The sequence below is a fragment of the Oryctolagus cuniculus genome, chromosome 5 (genome assembly GCF_051225735.1).
Source record: "Oryctolagus cuniculus isolate XC-2025 breed Fujian yellow rabbit chromosome 5, ASM5122573v1, whole genome shotgun sequence".
Lineage (NCBI taxonomy): Eukaryota > Metazoa > Chordata > Mammalia > Lagomorpha > Leporidae > Oryctolagus > Oryctolagus cuniculus.
Window position 1 is genome coordinate 12,422,035 of NC_142871.1, and position 18,835 is coordinate 12,440,869.

Consider the following 18,835-nt stretch of genomic DNA (forward strand, 5'->3'; position numbering starts at 1 on the left):
AGCTTGGTTTAATGCCTTCTCGGAGGTCATAGAGCAGTGACAGAGCTGAACTGGAACACAGGTCGTGTGCTTTCCGCTGAAGTCACGACTTCTAGTTCTCTCTGTCCCTGGAACTCTGGGTCCAGAGTCAGCCCCCCGTCTCCTTCCTTCTCTGGGAGCCCTGGCTGCCTTGGGGCACATCCCCAGCAGAGAGGAAGTCACCTTTCCATGAGTTATGTGGTCTCCGAAGTGTGCCCGTGTGGCTTCTCAAGTGTAAGCCTGATTTTTCTACTTGTATTTGAAATAGCTGTAGAAGAATAATAAGAACATTTTATGACTTATTTGACCCCTTGTTTTTCTCATACTCAGAATATTTTTAAAAGCTGAAGGGTTAGAGATTTTCTTTCCATAAAAAATTAACTGATTTGGGGCTGTGGCGAGGCGAGTAAAGCTGCCACCTGCAGGGCTGGCATCCCATGTGGATGCCAGTTCCACTCCCTGCTGCTCCACTTCCGATCCAGCTCTCTGCTAATGCACCTGGAAAAGCAGTGAAAGATGGCCCAAGTCCTTGGGCCCCTGCAACCACATGGGAGACCTGGAAGAAGCTCCTGGCTCCTGGCTTTGGATTGGTGCAGCTCCGGCCATTGTGGCCATCTGGGGAGTGAACCAGTGCATGGAAGACTTCTCTTTCTCTGCCTCTGGCTCTCTGTAACTCTGCCTTTCAAATAAATAATCTTTAAGAAAAGAAAAGAAAAATTAACTAGTTTTGTTTCCCAGCCTTTTGTTGTTAAAATCCTCTGTCTGTGAGAGATTTTGGATTTTCATGTCTTGCCCTGTAATCTGTCACAGAAGTTGCCAAGTTTGAGTGGCTGGTAGACCTTTTAACTGTTAGCACCTTTCCAAGAAGTCCTCTTGGAGGCTTCTCTGGGACTTGGACTTTCTCTTGGAGTTGGGGACGGCTGTGTGTGCTCTTTCTGGTGCACTGGTGTTCTACCCCGCGCGCTGGGCACACTTGTTCACAGGTTGAATAGATCGAGTTAGCAGGTCAGCATAGCCCTACACCTGACGTTACTGCGTACACGGCTCTCTAAGTGAAATACTCCAGTGTGTCTTCACTTCTGATCGGTTTGCTTTTTTACATAAAGTGACTTTTAAATTCTTGAATCCACCCTTGGAGACCTGCTTTTCAAATGTCAAATGAACTTTTAACTATGAAGAGGAAGAAAATCATAACTATAGGCATTTCTTTTGGCTTAATTTCTGATTTTGTAATTGTACTCATGCTAAGTGTTAATTTTAATGACTTTGAATTGTGTCAGTTGGATATTAACCATTTACAATGCATTTGGAGTTTTACTCCAATAGTGAAATTACATAAAATTAAACTTTTTCTTTATGAAGAACTAGAAATATTTTTGACCATTTGATCCATAACCTTCTTCTTTATCTCACATCTGTACTTCTGTTATTTGTCTTAATGTGTGTTTTTTTTTTTTTAAGATTGATTTATTATATGAAAGGCAGAGTTACAGGGAGAGACAGATAAAAAGATCTTTCATCAGCTGGTTCACTTCCCAGATGGCTGCAACAGCCAGTGCTGGACCAGGCCAAAGCCAGATGGCCACAGTAATACCTTAATTTTAATGTCTAGTGAAGCAATCTCCCCTCAACATTGGTGGAGTTAAGAATGCCCGGGCTGTTCTTGGCCTTACGGAAATTTTATATAGAATATAATTTAAAATACATATAAGAGTATGTATGTGGAAATTAAATTTCTCTTTTAAAAATCCTGCTGGTGGCCGGCGCCGTGGCTCACTAGGCTAATCTTTTGCCTGCGGCATCAGTACTCTGGGTTCTAGTCCCGGTTGGGGCACTGGTTCTGTCCCGGTTGCTCCTCTTCCAGTCTAGCTCTCTGCTGTGGCCCGGGAAGGCAGTGGAGGATGGCCCAAGTGCTTGGGCCATGCACCCGCATGGGAGACCAGGAGAAGCACCTGGCTTCTGGCTTTGGATTGGCGCAGCGAGCCAGCCGTAGCAGCCATTTGCAGGGTGAACCAACTGAAGGAAGACCTTTCTCTCTCTCTCTCTCTCTAACTCTGCCTTTCAAAAAAAAAAAAAATCCTGGTATTTTGGTTGAAATTTCATTGCATTTATGAATTTTCATATACTTAAATAATTTTAAAATGATAATGTTTTTGTGTTTAAAAAATCCTAATTTACTGCAATAGTCTTTTATCAAGAATACCTAATTCGGGGCTGGTGTTCTGGCGTTGTGGGTAAAGCTGTTGCCTGTGATGCTAGCACCCAATATGGGCACCGGTTCGAGTCCCAGCTGCTCCGCTTCCGATCCCGCTCCCTGCTAATGGCCTGGGAAAGCAGTGGAAGATGGGCCAAGTGCTTGGGCTCCTGTACCCACATAGGCAACTTGGAAGAAGCTCTTGGCTCCTGGCTACAGCCTGGCCCACCTCTGGCCATTTGTGGAATGAACCAGCCAATGGAAGATTTTCTCTCTCCCTGTCTCTCTCTCTAACTAACCCTTTCAAATAAAAAAAAAAAAAAAAACAAAAACTAATTCTCCAAGTGTTCTAAATAAAGAAGAGAGAACACCATTAAAAATGTCCATTCCTGTTGGGGTAATTTAGAAAATTAAATATTTGAGAATCTTTAGTTTATTGTGCTTGCTAGTTTCATTGTCAGCCGTTTGCTGATCTGATTGTTTATTTTATGCAAGGCCTTCTCTTATAGAATATGACAAGAGTTTGGAAATCCCAACAAGGCCGGGGTGGGGAAGTTTTCTAATCTGACCTTGTGAGTGTGATCCAATGCACAGTTCTTGGCTGTACCTCAGTGGGTACTGGAGGAAAATAACTCCCCATGTCGGCTGCCCAGCATGTGTTGGATGGCCTGTGATTTCATCATTTCCTGCAGAAAATCCACCTAGAGCACGATGGTGGCGTGTTGGCTCTGCTCCGTCTGCGCTGGCTGGATTACTCACTCACTCAAATGCATTTTGTCCTTCTGCAGAGACTCGCAGCCACGACCGGGAGCAAACAGCGCAGTCGCCTTTCCATCATGGCCCAGTACCTCTGCCATGTGGAGCACGTCTTCACAATTCCAGGTCGAGCGTTTGTCCCCAAACCAGAGGTGAGGCTCTGCTTACCTGCTTCGTCGGAATTGGGAGTTTAGTTGTCGTCTTTGTTCTGCCTAAGATTTGTCCTAGGAAATAGTCTGCAGGATCTAATCTTGATTTACATGTGAACAGTGCCATAATGTTTTCTTTACTTCTTCTGAAAAAGAACCACAGAAATCACATGGGATTGTGAGTATTGCCCTGGTGGTGGTGGTATAGGCATATGTAGCCTAATTGTCATTCCAAGTTCTTGCCCGCATGGAGTTAAGAATTCACAGAGACATAGATGCAGTGCACAGGTGAAGAGCAGGACTTACTTAAAAGCATGCATGTGAGTGGGCCACCCCACACAGATACCTATCATGGATGGGCCAGGGAGTTGCCTGTGAGGAGAGAGCTTGGGAGGAGGTAAGAGAAGGACCCTTAAGCAAGAACCAGAAACCAAAAAGCAAAAATAGGGTGTTCCCATGTGTAACAGTCACTTTTATGAGGTAGGAGATGGTGTCCTAATTGAATACACAAGCAGGATGGAGTCTGGGCAGTGTTTAGCATGCATGAGGCTTTCTGGGAATTTCATGGTGCCCCGACATGTAGCCATCATGGTGTCTCTTCTTCCTGGTCCTGGCTGAGACACAGGTGCATCATAGGAAAGTGAGTGTACTGGATTGACAGGTAAGGGGTGGAGTTACAGTGCAAGGCTGGAGGCAGAAATTATTAGGAACATCTTCTGGCTCACCTATTCCTGCCGAATCTTCCTTCCTGTTTCCCCCACGTCAGTGGGCTCTTCATCATCATCTGGTAGTCTTAAAAGTGTCCTTTTATGAAAGATAAGTTATGTGGCCACCCCGTGAAAAAAGATCTTTTTGTGATTTCTGATGAGATTTCTAGCTACATCAAACATTACTTATTTATAATTTTTTTTGCAGTTTTTCGAGAGACTTTTGGTAGTGTTATTTGTGACAGATCACCTGTGGGAAAATAGTTGAGTATTAAACTAGGTTTAGTCTGTTATATGCTGGTTATGTGAGTCGATGCCAACTGCAGAAACCAAGTTTTTCTGTCCTTCTCATCTCCCCAAAAGAAAACCTGGTGTTTGTTTTAGCAAAGCCACTGCTTGGTAAGTTGCTGCATGATGCGGGCCATGAACGCTCACCCGTTTCTTCACTGACTTTTGAGCACCTGCCGTTTGAAACTCCCTGGGTGGGGCAGCAAGGGGAGGCACCAGGGGTGGGAGCCCATCAGATGGAGAGTCTGCTTGGGGGACTTCCCCACCTGGAGGGGAACAGGCATTTCCCTTGTTACTAAAACTGTAATAGAAAGTCTTGTAAAGTCGTCTTTATAGCATTTGGCCTTCATAAAGTACATAGCATGGAGATATGTATGCTGTGCCTTGTAGATTAGAGTGGAGCCCCCACCAACAGTGGTAGTTCTGTTTGTGTAGCTTAAAGTTGGCCATAGACGTTCCCATGATCTTTGGCACCACATTCACACTTCCACTGCCGTTGGCCGTCCTCCCCATCCTCCCACCCATCAGCCAAGGGGACTGCAGGAACTGAGCCCATCTTCCACTCACGGAACAGACCAGCCATCAGCTTTTCCGGAGTCACACTCGGAGCCTGATGATCGCTCCCACCTCCCTTCAGCACCTCAAGGCTTCCAAGACATTGTGGATGACTTCTGCCCAAATAGTAATTTTAACACCAGAAAGGTCTTATAGGTTGTCGTCAGATTTAATGCTTTTGTTCTTTCAGGGACTTTTCTTTTAGAAAGATAAATATTTTGCCATGCATATTTGTCTGCATGAAACATTTGGTATGGGATAAGACCCGTTATATCAGAAACTAACATCTTTATTTATAGATGTTAAATAGTCCTTGCTATAATCGAGACTGGTTATCTAAGTTTTATAAGGCATTTCTTGGGGTGTATGCTGAAATATTTTTAGTAGAAAGTTTCTCTTTGTTTTAGTTCCTCAGTTGAGAATATTTGATGGTTTTTAGAGGTTATTCTCAGCTTTGATTTAAGGGTAGGTTACACATGCAGTTTATTAATTAAAATCTCTTTCCTCTGGAATTAAGACCTCAAGAAAATATTCATTATTTGGAAAAAAAAAAAAACAAAACACCACTAGTCATGTCTTTGATTCTCTTTTTACTGAGAGATATTAGTTTTTTTGGGAAAACTACACACATTCTTAGCAATTTTCTTTGTATGCTTTTCATTATGTTATAAATATTACATGGAGGGGATTTATTTTTAATCTAGGAAAGCAGTTACCAAGGAGAGAGAATGTAGGATGATAAAGGAACACAGTATATCAAATGATTAAATTTTAGTTCTGTGAGAATTCTCTGCTGTTCTGAAGTAGTTTTATCATATTAGGACAGATTAGGAGTACTCTGAGGAAAGCCAGAAAATATTTGATAGTTGCATTGACTTTTTAAAAATTCACTTTCTCAAATAAGAAAGGGAAAGAATTTTCCCAAAGATGATCAAATAATAGTGCGAGACTGTCCCTCTGGCTAAACCTTCTGAATACAGGGAGAGAAAGTGCTAGACACAGATCACGGCACACAAGGTGAGACTGGCTAAGTGTTAACACAGAAGGGCAAGTGGATTCCTGGGGCCATTGCAAGGGAGAGGTTAATGCTCAGAGGAAATTTACATTCACTACCTGTTCTCAGTCAAAACTCTAAAAATTAGATCTAGAGAATTTATTTTCTCATCTGATGAGCAGCTGATGTATAACCCCTCACCCCTTAGGATTCTTTCTGTGAGTGTTGCTGTCCTGTCTGTCCCTTCTATTTATTTGTCTTTTTTCTGTATTTTTAACTGATACATAAAAATTGTACATATCTGTGGAGTACCATGTGATATTTTGATACATATATACATTGTGTAATGTTCAATCCAGGATAAACATCTGTCTCAAACATTTATCATTTCTGTATGGTAAAAACTTTTAAAATTCTATTTTTTTAAAGATTTATTAATTTATTTGAAAGGCAGAGTTACAGAGAGTGAGAGGTCTTCCATCTGATGGTTCACTCCCCAGATGGCCAAAACAGCCAGAGACTTGCCAATCTGGAGTGAGGAGCAGGAGCTTCTTCTGGGTCTCCCACACAGCTGCAGGGGCCCAAGCACTTGGGCCATCTTCCACTGCTTTCCCAGGCCATTGCAGAGTTGGATTGGAAGTGGACTTGAACAGGCGCCCATATGGGATGCTGGCACTGCAGGTGGCAGCTTTACCCGCTACACCATAGTGCCAGCCCCCTTATATTCTTTTAAAAAGTGTATATGTGTGTGTGTATTTACATGTAATCAGATAATATCATTTTTAAAATATTTATTTATTTGATAAGAATTAGAGATCTTGCATAGTTAGGGCTGGCCAAGCCAAGGCTGGGAGCCTGGAACTCCATCCAGGTCTTCCAGGTGTCCCACATTGGTGGCAGAAGCCCATGTGCTTGGGTCACTGCTGTTTTCCCAGGTGCATCAGCAGGAAGCTGGACTGGGAATATGGCAGCTGGGATTTATGTTGCATTCATGTGGGATGATGGCTTTGAAGGCAGTGGCTTAACCTGTTGTAACACAACACCAGCCCCCATATAATACATCATATTATCATTACCTATGCAGAACACGAGAACTGCTCCGTCCTATCTAACTATAATACCTGTTAATGAAATTTTCTCCATCTCCCCCAGCTTCGTAGGCCTCTTGGTAACCGCCATCCTATTCCCCATTTCTGTAAGGTCAGCTCTTTCAGATTCCACGTGCGAATGAGATCACCTGAGAGTTGTCTTTCCCTGTCTCTCTCACTTCACTTTAACATAATGTCCTTCACTTCCAACCCTGTTGTTGCAGACGACAAGATTTCATCCATTTTTTATTATGGGATAGTAGTTCATTGTGTGTATGTTCCATATTTTCTTGGTCCATTCATTGATGGGTGGACATTTGGTTTGTTTCTGTGTCTTAGCTATTGTGAACAGTGCTGAATTCAACACGGGAGTGCTGATGTCTCCTCAACAGACTGATTTCATTTCCTTTGCTGTTTCTTGGCCTTTTGATTAACAAACAAGCAGGCTTTATGGCAGAATTTTGCTGCCATGTGGCTGTCACAACCCTGTTCTGAGTAGGTGATCTCAATTCCTGCCTGACTTCAGCTCTCAGTAGCTGCTCTAGTGTTGTCTCTAGAATTTAAATGTTCCTGTCTACAGAAAGCAACTTGTTAGGTTTCTAATATTAGCCATTTGGTCTAATTTGGTACTTGAGCTACTGAAGTTTGTAGTATATAGATTTCAAGTTAGAAATTTTTAATTTTGTGTTTTCATTTTCACTTTTTCTTATAGATTTATTTATTTATTTGAATGTCAGAATTGGCAGAAAGAGAGAGAGGGAGGTCTTCCATCGCTGGTTCACTCCCCAAATGGCTGCAATGGCAAGAGCTGGTCCATTCCAAAGCCAGGAGCCTAGGAGCTTTTTCCAGGTCTCTCATGAAGATGCAGGGGCCCAAGGACTTGGGCCATCTTCCACTGCTTTCCCAGGCCATAGCAGAGGGCTGGATCAGAAGTAGAGCAGCTTGAACTCGAACTGGTGCCCATATGGGATACCAGCACTACAGGCAGTGGCTTTACCTGCTATGCCACAGTACCAGCTACATTTTCACTATTTTTTTTTAAAGACTTCCTTATTTATTTGAAAGGCAGAGTTGCAGAGGGAAGCAGAGAGATCTTCCATCCACTGGTTCACTCCCTAGATGGCCACAACCAGGAACAAGGAACTCCTTCAAGGTCTCCCATGTGGGTGCGGGGCTTAGGTCTCACCACTATCCTGTGTCGAGTTAAAAGGCTGAGTTTAACACATCCCAATTGAAACAATAATTCCTCCCTTGAAGGATTGTTGTGGGGAATTGGGATACCAATGCTGAGTGCCTCAGTTGAGTGTCTGGCACATGGAGGCAGTCAATCAAAGGTAGCTGTAGTTGTTAGTTGTCATTGTAAACAGGAATATATAGACTAAGTTGTAGTACCCTGATATAATAGGATGGGTTATATTTTTTAAATTGTTCTTTATATTTGAGAGGCAGAGGGAGCATATGTCCACTGATTCACTCCTCAAATGCCCACAACAGCCAAGGCTTGGCCAAGCCAAAGATGAGAACTGGGAACCCAGTCCAGTTCTCCTCCATGACTGGCAGGAACCCTATTACCTGCTGTCACCTGCTGCTTCCCAGGGTGCTCATTAGCAGGAAGCTGGACTTGAGGGCGGAGCTAGGACTCCAACCCAGCACTCCAGTGTGGGATGCAGGTGTCTCAAGCAACATCTTAACCCTCCGCCAAATAACTACTCGGATGCTTTATAATTTTTAAAAATATGTATGTATACATAATTTGTATCTGACTTTGCCATCTAAATTTATTAGTGTGTAGAACAAATTGCCCTCAAGCATGGTGCACATTTAAAGCATAAATAATAACAACATTTTAGGTGGATTAATGACCATGTATCTATGACATATAAAGAAAAGGCCAGGAGTTGGAGCATCCAAGCCTGACCTTTGAGGTCACACAGCTGTTGAGACCTCGGCCTGTTGTGAGGTCCTCCCCTGGGTGCACGGATCTGCTGAGGGCCAGCCACTGCTATGCCTTTGTGTTCTCTGGAATCTGACACCGAGGCTATTACCTCTGTATATTGGCCCTCTTGTTGAGACTCATTCGAACATAAGGTCAGAGCACCGTTTATTCCTGCTTACTTAAAATTCTTTGATATTTGGCTGGATTTCGTGAAATCAGAGATTGCGATTGGGTTTTGTAAAACGGGTGTGTTGAGGGAGGGCACTTAGGAGCAGGGGCCTGAGGGCAGCAGCAGAGCCGGGGACTGGGGCTTCTGACTGGGCGCAGAGCCGCTCCCACAGACCAGCTCCAGCCTCAGCCCTCGCAGGAGAAGGTGCTTCACGGTCGGCCAGCCTGGTGGGCCCTGTGCCCTGCAGTCTTGCAGAAGTGTCTGCACTGAATCACCAGGGCTTGCTGTCTCTCCCACCTCCCCAAGGCAAGTGCTGTGTTTCGTTCATCACCACATAAATAAGCACATGAGGAAAAAAGTCTTTGCCTTGGGGAGATGACTTGCTGGCTGGCTACTGGGGGCAGTGGTGCTGTAACCACCCAGCAGAGACAGCAGCTCCAGATCTGGGAACCCATAGCCCCCAGCACTGCCAGCAACTGTGGAGGGAGCCTGGGCAAGGCACTCCCAGCAGCCTCTGGGGGTTCCTGCTGGCAGGCAGAGCTGCAGGATTGCTGATAGTGCCTGCTCTGCCGGGCTTGCTTGGAAGTTCTAAGCGAAGTTTCATGCTTAAGTGAACATGTTAGCATGTTAAATCAGGGTTATTTAATTGCATTTTGTCCTCTCTCCTCCTCAGCAACTCTAGCCTTTTCCTTTATCAATGGTTTGATTCTTACCATTCCTACAGTCTTCTAAGCTGGCTCAAGTTGTTCCTGAATGCAAGTTTGAGGGGCCAGTGCTGCGGTGTATTAGGCTAAGCTTCCACCTGCGGCGCTGGTATCCTATAAGGGTGCCAGTTTGTGTCCCTGCTGCTCCTCTTCCAGTCCAGTCTGCCATGGCCTGGGAAAGCAGCAGAGCATGGCCTGAGCTGGCCATTGCAGCCATTTGGGGAATGAACCAGCAGATGGAAGACCTTCCTCTCTGTCTATCTCTCTCTCTCTCTCTAACTCTGCCTCTCAAATAAATAAATAAAATCTTAAAAAAAAAAAAAAAAAAAGGAAAAGGAAAGCAAGTTTGAGTCTGAAACATAAACTGAAAGCCAGTTTCATAATTAGAGTCGTCATCAAAAATCAGATAAGTAAAATAGAGAAGGGAATATGGTCCAGTGTCCTCTATCTGAAATGCCTGGGACCAGAAGTGTTTCAAACTTAAATTTTTTCAGATTTTGGGACATTTTTGCATGAACATAATGAGATATCATGGTGGGTAGGACCCAAGTCTAAACAAGAAGGTCATATGTTTCTCATACACGTAGCCTGAAGGTAATTTTATACAATATTTTAAAAATTTTATGCATGAAACAATTTCATGATAATGGAATTTCCCACTTGTGGCGTAATGTCAGTCCTCAGAAGGTTTATTTGAAAGGCAGAGTTACAGAGAGAGAGGGAAAAACAGATCTTACATCCGTTAGTTCACTCACCAAATGGCCAAAATGGCTAAGGCTGGGCCAGACTGAAGCCAGAGTCCTGGATCTCTCTCATGTGGGTAACAGGGGTCCAAGCACTTGGGCCATTTTTCCTTGTTTTTCCAGGTGCATTAGTAGGGAGCTGGATTGGAAATGGAGCAGCCAGGACTTGAACCAGCACTCATGGGATGCTGATATTGCAGACAGAGTCTTAACCCACTGCACACTGTGCCTCAATGCCAGCCTTCTATAATTCTAACTGAATACTAGTCATGCTTTTGTGATTGCTCAAGGATAAAATAAGAGTGTTTTAAACCCAAGAAGGAAGAAACAAAATAGTATTTTAAAGATGATACTTTGATATAAAATGCAATGAAACAGAACAGTTGCTAGAGATAATGATCAAGTGTATTGCCATGTTTAGAATTTGTAGGTTGTGATATCAGTCCTCAAAGTCAGTTAGTTAGTGTATGACAGTAGCTGACGATGTAGTCGTGGAAGAGATGTAATAAGAAAACATCGAGTCCATGTCCAAAACTGACTTTCTGTCTGCCTGCACCAGGCCTGCTCCTCCCCGTGTGTTCATCATACTGCTCACAACCTCCTCACCTGCCCAGGTCATCCCTGCCCGAACATGGCGGTCAGCCCAAGCAGCCTCCTGACCTGCACCCTCACAGCTAGCCAGTTGTTACCAGCTTCTGGCATCAAGTAAAGTTCTCCCAATTCCTTCCCAGACTTTACCAGTTCTCCTGAGTTAAGTCTTTATCGTTTTTGTCAGAACTGTTAGATTCTTCAGTCACATATCTTAGTCCGTTTTCTCCTGTTGAAACAAAATACCCGAGACTGGTTACTTTATAATGAAAAGAGGTTTATTTGACTCACAATTCTGATAGCTGGAAAGTCAGGATGGTGAGGGTCCCTGGGCTGTGTCCCCCGTGGCAGAGAAGCTGAATGGGAAGTGGCCACTTGCAGAAGAGGCCAAGCCGGTGAGGTGGCCTTGCTCTCCCACAGCCGCCCCCTGTGAGAACTCCCCGACTCTTGACCAGCGTTGATCCACCCATGAGGGCAGAGCCTAATTGCCTTCCACTGTGCTCCACCCTTGAAGGTCCGTCACTCAACACTGCTACGCTAGGGAACACGCTTCCAGCAGACCAACCTGTGGGGACCAAACACACTCTAACCATAGCTGTGTATACTAGGGTGGGCCTTTGTCTTAGAGGTTACGATGCCAGACATGATTACATCCCATGTTGGCCTTGCTGGTTTGACTCCTGACTGTGCAGCTTCCTGCTAATTAGGACCCTGGGAGGCAGAAGCAATTGAGTTCCTTCCACCTTCATGGGAGACCTGAGTTGAGTTCCTGGCTCCTGGCTTTGGCCCCCCAGCAGTTACTGGCACCTGGGAAGTGACCCAGTGGGTGGGAACCTATCTACCCTCTCCCCCCCCTTTCAAACAGTAAATAAAGTTATTTTACATCCACTAATTGAAGCAGCTCATCTGTAAGAACAGTATTTCTGTGAATCAAATTGGAAGAAAAAGTACCGTCATTTAGCTTATAAGTTAATGCTTAATGCATTGAAAGTGTGTGGTTTGGCTTTCCTTTGCTGTGGTGGCATTTGCTGATTTCTTAATATTAATTTGCATGTAATACTGGCAGTTCTCACAAGTGTGTGCAGCTAGTTTTCTAATGTGAGAAAGGAGATGGCGGATCTGTTGAGGATTTGGCAGAGTTCAAGCAGGGCTCCTCTGTTCCTCAAGACTCATGCACGGTGGCCTGAAGCTCGGAGCAGGCCACTCTGCGAGCTGGCAGGTAGCCCCAGGGGATGACACTCGTGACGATCCCAGGCCCGGGTCCCGTTTCTGCTTGGCAGTTTGGTCATTTTATAAAATCCAGTTTGGAAGCTGTATCAACAAGTATCTTAAAAGGAAAACAGAGGCCAGCATTGTGGCTTAACAAGTTAGGTGTCTGCCAGTGGTGCCAGTATCCCCTGTGGGCACTGGTTTGAGTCCCATCTGCTGTTCTTCCAATCCAGCTCCCTGCTATTGTGCTGGGAAAGGCAGCGGAGGATAGCCCAAGTGTTTGGGCCCCTGCACCCATGTGAGAAACCGAGAAGAGGCCCCTGGCTCCTGCTTTGAATCAGCCCAACGGCCATTTGGTGAGTGAATCGGTGGATGGAAGACCTGTCTCTCCCTCTCTGTAACTCTGCCAGAGCTGGGCTGACCTGAAGCCAGGACCAGGAGTTTCTTCCTGGTCTCCCATGTGGTTGCAGGGGCCCGTGCACTTGGGCTGTCCTCCACTGTTTTCCCTGACACATTAGCTGGATTGGAAGTGGGGCAGCCAGGACTTGAACCGGCGCTGACATGGGATGCCGGTGCCACAGGTGGAGGCTTAACTTACTGATCTCATAGAATAAATCTTGAAAAAAAAGGGGGGTTGCAGAAAATGCTGTCAATTGCCCTGTTAATGTAATCGGAACTTCTAATGGTAGACTTTTAAACATGAAAACAATAATGGAAAACTAAAGGAATCTTCAGGCAGATACAACTATATAGGATGTTTTACTGGCATTTTAAACTACCATCTAGTTTTCAAGCATTTTGCACTGTTTGTAGTGAAAGTGAAACATTCTGATGTTTCAGATTTAAAGCCAAGTCCCAGCTGGCACCCCACAGCTTCTTGCCACCCGTGCGCAGCAGTCATCTATACATAATCCTTCAGGTTGTAGGCAGGTCTGCTCTCTGGCTGCGGGGCTGAGACGTGCTGCTGCGTGTGTGTGTGGAGCCAGGCCTCTGGCTTCCTTTTTATACAGGAAGTGCAGAAAATAATGCCAGAGATAAACAGCAGCATTGCCGAAATGAATCCAATGTAGAGTGCTCCTCCTGGTTCGTATTTGTTGCTCTCTGGAATTGTGGGATCCAGGAAGCTTGCTATGATCTCCTTGGTGTACCACACTGCTGGTATGAAACCAGAGACCCCCGCAGACATGAAACAGACTCCTCCGGCAAAGGAAGCCTGACTCTTGGTCTCTCTGTCACCTCCTAAGCGGGTGCACTTCATTCCCACGGTGGATGTGCAGATTCCCAAGGCAGACAGGATGCATGCCAGCACCATGGCGACCCTCGCAGCCTGCACGAGCGTGGGGAGGGACAGAATGGAGTATTTCAGGGTGCAGCTGAACATGCCGGTGCTGTACCACGTGCAGTCCATCCACAGCCCATGGAGCCGGACCATGGCCATGAGGATGTTGGAGCCCACATCCACCTTCACCTTCCAGTTGGGCAGCAGAGTGGCCGTGAGCACTCCGGAAACCCCAGACAGGGCCAGGGTGAAGGCCAGGAGCTGGAGCCCCTCCGAGGCCATGTTGTCGCTGCTGCGTCTGTCCTCTGGGAAAGGCTGGTGGCAAGGGCTAGGGAGAAAAGACAGAATGAGGATTGCGGGAGAGGAAGAAGGGGTCAACACAAGGCCTTCTGTTCCAGTACGAGCTGAGATCGCCTCTGAATAGGAAATGCACACACATAGCCTTTTGTTTTGTTTTGTTTTGTTTTAAGGACCCACTGTGTGCCAGCACAGGACCCAGGTAGACTGTTGAAGAAGGAAAGCAGTGGGAGAAATTGAAGTCTCTGGCGTGGTCACACCCGTGCAAACTCCTGCCCACGCCAGCCTTCACTTGGCTGCAGGTACCTGGGACCGTGAACCAGTGTCATTTGCTAATGAGAATGTGAGACCCGTTCTAGCTGGGAGCGGAACCAGTCCCTGACCCAGCCTCCTGCAATAGTGCCTCTTCCGAATGATTCCAGTGTCAGGTCAGCAAATCTCAAAACAACATGCCAGAAGTAACCACACCGCCAGTTGATACAAAAGGGACCCAGAGAAATGGAACTGTGTTTTATTGTGTGTGTGTGTGTGTGTGTTTTTTTAAGAAAAGGGAGAAAATTGCACCTACTTTGTGGCTTAGCCGTGTTTTAAGAAGCGAAAAGACTTCTTACCCTACCATCTATCCATTCTGTCTGTCAGTACTTACTGTCTTTTTTGGGGGTTTCTGAAGTATTGTACTAGCATTTTTCGTATTTCTGAAGTCACTGAATTAACTGCAGAGTGGGATGTGGGCTCCTGGATGCAAGCACCTGGCTCGGCTCTTGGCGCTCTCTAACCTCCCTGTGCTGCGTGCTCTCTTCTGGAGAGGTGGTGCCTGTTCACAGGGTGAAGCAAAAGGCCTGGGGCAGGGTCTGAGTCACAGAAGGTACTCAGTAACTTATGACTGATTTTATTAGTTGCATTTCTTATATCATGCAACAATTGATGTCCAAAGACATTTGAGGCTTCTCTTTTCTCTCCCTTTCTAAGTCGATTGAATTTGTTTTCATAGAATTGTGCAGCTGTAATCTAAGGATCCATGTTTTTTGAGATTAGGGTGCTCAGATAGGAAACCACGCCTCCTGTGCCACCCAGTCTCAGCAGCTGGTCTGCTGTGGTCCAGTCCTTCCACTCCCCCCGCCTCACTGCCTCCTGCATCTTTTCAGTTGACCACAGAACTTCCTGCTAGAGCCCTGCCCCCCCCCCCCCATGCTTCCCATGGGAAGCAGGAAAGTGCTACATCTGGAGGCAGAAGGCACCGCAGGGATCTGTTTGACCCAGCTCCGTCCCTCCGGGAAGAGGACACCATGGGGTATGGACAGGCCACACAGCTTAGCTCCAGGTGACTCTCCAAGGCAGCTGATGTTTTGTGTTGAATTATGAGGTGCTGCTAATCCATGCCTCTATGAAAAGTGCTAACATCCCGTAGTGATGATAATTAGAAATGTTGGCTCTCTCAGACGTTGGAGTCTGAGCTATGTGGATTGAGTTGTGCTATTTTTAGAAGAAGTGCCAAACTTATAATTCTTGAAGAGGATTTCTCTCAGATTTTAAGTTCTTAAGAGTTAAACCCATCTGTAAACACCAGTGTGTTGAGATTTTGCCCACCATCAGACAGTTCGTGTCTTTTCATATCTGAGATCAAAACAGAGCAAAAGTTAAAGCTTCCAGAAAAAAAAATTATGCAGGTGTTGCAGCTTTAGATGCACTGTTTTAAGTTTGGGTTTTTGCATTTGAGACTCCAGCAGGTTTGCTAAATGATGCCTCCCCAGACCATTTTCAGTTTAGATCCTTTTCAGGAATGACATTGCTGTTCACATGTCAGGAGAGCTCTGTTCTCTCCTCTCTCATATCCTGCCCTCCTCCCTCCCTCTCTTCTGTCCCAGTGCCCCTCCCTCCCTTCCTCTTCCATCCCAGAGCCCCTCCCTCCCTCTTCCTCCTTTTCCTCTTCCCTTCCTCCTTTCCTGCCTTCCTGCCTGTCTGCCTTCCTTTCTTCCTTGGTTGAATAATCTTTAATATGCTGATCAATTTATGCTCAGCTTACCAATTCCAGCCCTTTCTTCCCCTAGCCAATACACTGCGTGAATGTCCGTGTGATTCAGACCTGCTGACGGCTTGCTCGTCACAGTTAACAAGGGCTGGCAGTGATGAATTAGACAGGCAAGATCAGCACAGACAAGATGACGGTGCTTTCCGTTAGTGAGCGCTTGCTCAGCGTGGAAGATTGGGCTTCACGTGCTTTCTGCTGCGTGGAGAACTTATGGAGAAAGAATTTAACTCCAAAATGAAGGTCACTTTCCTGTCCCTTTTATCCAGTTGCCTTGCCTTTTGGCTGTATTGCTGTGAGTTATTTCTTCCTCTCCAGCCCCAAGAATAATACAGTTTGTGGCCTGTTCTCCCAAATGTCTGTCTCATGGAGAATAAAGACATACTTTGTGGCGGTGGCGGTGACCGTGACCGTGGGGGTGGTAGAGGAGTACCAGGAGGTGCACAGGCTGCATTCCACTCCACAGGGAGAACTCCAGCACCGTACATGCGGAACCCAGCCTCGCGGGCACACTGCTCGACTGTTTGCCAACAGAAAGGCTAATGCAGATCTCATTAAAATGTAACCTAAGTTTTCCATCTATGTCAAAAATAATACTTAAAAACAGCCGTACAACTTCTACTTCAAACTAAATAATGCCTGAAGATCTGCACCGAGGTCTCAAAGCAGTAATAGAAGCGACTCATTTTCCATACCTTTTGTCGGTGGGCTTCCCTGCTTAGCTCCTTTCTGTCAGTTGTCTTCAAGTTAACACTCTTAGGCATAGGAAGAGAGACCACATGCGAGACTCGTGTCTGAGGTTCTGAGTGTTTTGTAGGAAGCTCCCACAAGTTAACTTGAAAATCTCAAATAAGGAGCAGCATAGAAATCCGAGAGGTGGAAACTGCTGATGGTGCTGCAAGATAACTACCAGGTTCCCATCTCATTTTTGGAGCTGTGGGAGAATTAAGACAGGAGAGGCGGGGCGGGGAGGGAGCTGTTGTTCAAACGGGATTTGTCCAAACCTGAAAGCTAAAAATGCTTTTTGTGTCACTGAGTGTGGAGGAGGGATTATTTGGGTGCTCACAAAAAGGCTTTCTTTTCTTTTAATATTATGTTTCAGTCACAGTTATAATTTATCTTTGAGTATTTATCTTTTCTGGAAGATACAACTTATTATTTTATGTCCCCAAAGACTGTGTATGGTCTGAAATATTTTTAAATGGATTGTGTTTTGCAAATGATGAGCAAGAATCTCTCTATTCTGGTGCTGTTGTCTGAAACCAAGACTCATAAAATTGTTAACTTTTAAAAAACTATTCAGGAGTGAGTTTGAATATTTTTTTTCCAATGAAAGGAAAGCCAATGACAACTTTCGAACTTTCGACTAGAATCTGATCCCTAAACTCAACCTGTGTCTTTGTTTTGTTTTTGCTGTGATGCTCTGAATTTTTTTCTGTTCCTCATTTCACTGAAAAAAGAAAAAACTCTGGAGTATTATTATATAAATTAAAGATTTTGGAAAATGGCACGAAGAAATAACACCAGTATGTTGTGATAACATGTGTCAGATGAAAGTGTGGTTACATATTGAGATTCCATGAATGATGGTGCAGGCATGCTTCCCTACCGTTCTTTCAGGTTCTCATTTCTTTTTTGGCAGTTTTGATTCTCCAGGCTATAGATTCATAGCCATTGTACAGAAAGAAGATAATTACATAACTGGGATCTTTTTTTTTTTTTTTTAATAAGGGTTGAGTCTGGAGGGTGGAAAGGATTGGGATTTATTTATTTATTTATTTTTTAAACAGGTAGAGTGTATGGTGAGAGAGAGAGATGAGAAAGGTCTTCCTTTTCTGTTGGTTCACCCCCCAATGGCTGCTGCGGCCGGTGCACTGCACTGATCCGAAGGCAGGTGTCAGGTGCTTCTCCTGGTCTCCCATGCGGGTGCAGGGCCCAAGGACCTGGGCCATCCTCTGCTGCCCTCCCGGGCCACAGCAGAGAGCTGGACTGGAAGAGGAGCAACCGGGACAGAATCCGGCACCCCGACCGGGACCAGAACCCGGTGTGCCAGCGCCGCAGGTGGAGGATTAGCCTATTGAGCCGCAGCGCCAGCCTATAACTGGGATCTTTAAAATTTACAACCATTAGTCATGTTGAACATCAGTCATCAAGATGTCGTGAATCTTTTTTTTAATATTTATTTATTTAAGAGAGTTATGGAGAGAGAGGGAGAGACAGAGATCTTCCATCTGATGGTTTACTCCCCAGATGGCTGAAACAGCCAGAGCTGGGCCAGCCCAGAGAGCCAAGAGCCAGGAGCTTCTTCTGGGTCTGCAATGTGGGTTCAGGAACTGAAACGCTTGGCCTCTGTCGCTGCTTTCCAGCAGGGGGCTGGATCAAACTGGCGCCCATCCTCAAACATATTGGACTGTTCTGTCTTGATAGTAATTATCCTCTAAAACATTAACCACCTGCTTTAGAAGGGAAAACTTTTGAAATGGAAGCAACTTTAACTATGGACCTTTGATCAAGGCAGAATTTATTCTATAAAAAAGAAACTGGAAAGCAGCAAAGATGGCCCAAGCGCTTGGGCCCTTGCTACCCATGTAGGAGTTGCAGAGGAAGCTCCTGGCTCCTTGCTTCAGCCCGGCCTAGCCCTGGCCATTGCAGCCATTTGGGGAGTGAACCATCACATGGAAGATCCCTCCTCTTTCCCTCCTTCCTTTTTTCCCTCTCCCTTTCCCTCCCCCCCCCCCCGCCTCCTTCTCTCCCTCCCTACCACCCTCCACGATTAGTCTCACTTTTAAATAATTTTTTAAAGTCACCCTTGATTCTGTACCCAACATCCATTCAGTCAGCAAATCCTTTTGTTTCTGACTTCAGAATAGACCAAGAACCTTTCCCACTGAGCTCCTGTACTGCAGTCACTGTGGCCCAAGACCTCTGCTCTTCTTCCCTTCTCATTTTCCTGTGCCTGGAGCAGTGCCTGACTCACCTTAAGATCCAATTGAAAACTGAATGAGTGAATGAATTCAGAAACTGATTTTGGCGTGTAAAAGAATGGTAATTAAGCTGTAAATCACTCTTGAATGATTCCAAATTGAAACTTGTAGTTTCTGAATTGAATTCTGACTGAATTTCAAGTAATTTTGA

The 18,835-nt window shown here is 45.3% G+C and overlaps 2 protein-coding genes across 14 annotated transcripts in view; one reads left to right on the forward strand and one right to left on the reverse strand.

Annotated features, from left to right (window-relative positions):
- Positions 1–18,835, forward strand: part of TFB1M (transcription factor B1, mitochondrial) — a 59,667-nt gene that overhangs the window by 25,066 nt on the left and 15,766 nt on the right. For 12 of the 13 annotated variants that reach the window (XM_089332541.1, XM_089332536.1, XM_089332535.1 and 9 more), the window contains one exon: positions 3,001–3,120. In XM_089332541.1, coding sequence (XP_089188667.1) covers positions 3,001–3,120 — 120 coding nt within the window. Of the gene's footprint in view, positions 1–3,000; positions 3,121–13,847; positions 13,977–18,835 lie in introns of all 13 variants that reach the window. The other variant, XR_016233616.1, reaches the window with a different exon arrangement.
- Positions 12,461–17,221, reverse strand: CLDN20 (claudin 20). The gene is made up of 2 exons (XM_017345443.4): positions 16,396–17,221; positions 12,461–13,705 (listed from the first exon to the last, which is right to left on the reverse strand). Exon 2 carries the CDS (start codon positions 13,657–13,659, stop codon positions 13,000–13,002), a length of 660 nt encoding a protein of 219 aa, XP_017200932.3. The 5' UTR covers positions 13,660–13,705; positions 16,396–17,221; the 3' UTR covers positions 12,461–12,999.

Bases quoted from the DNA above. Each gene is read 5' to 3' on its own strand.
- CLDN20 (XM_017345443.4), bottom strand. From the start codon at position 13,659: ATGGCCTCGGAGGGGCTCCAGCTCCTGGCCTTCACCCTGGCCCTGTCT.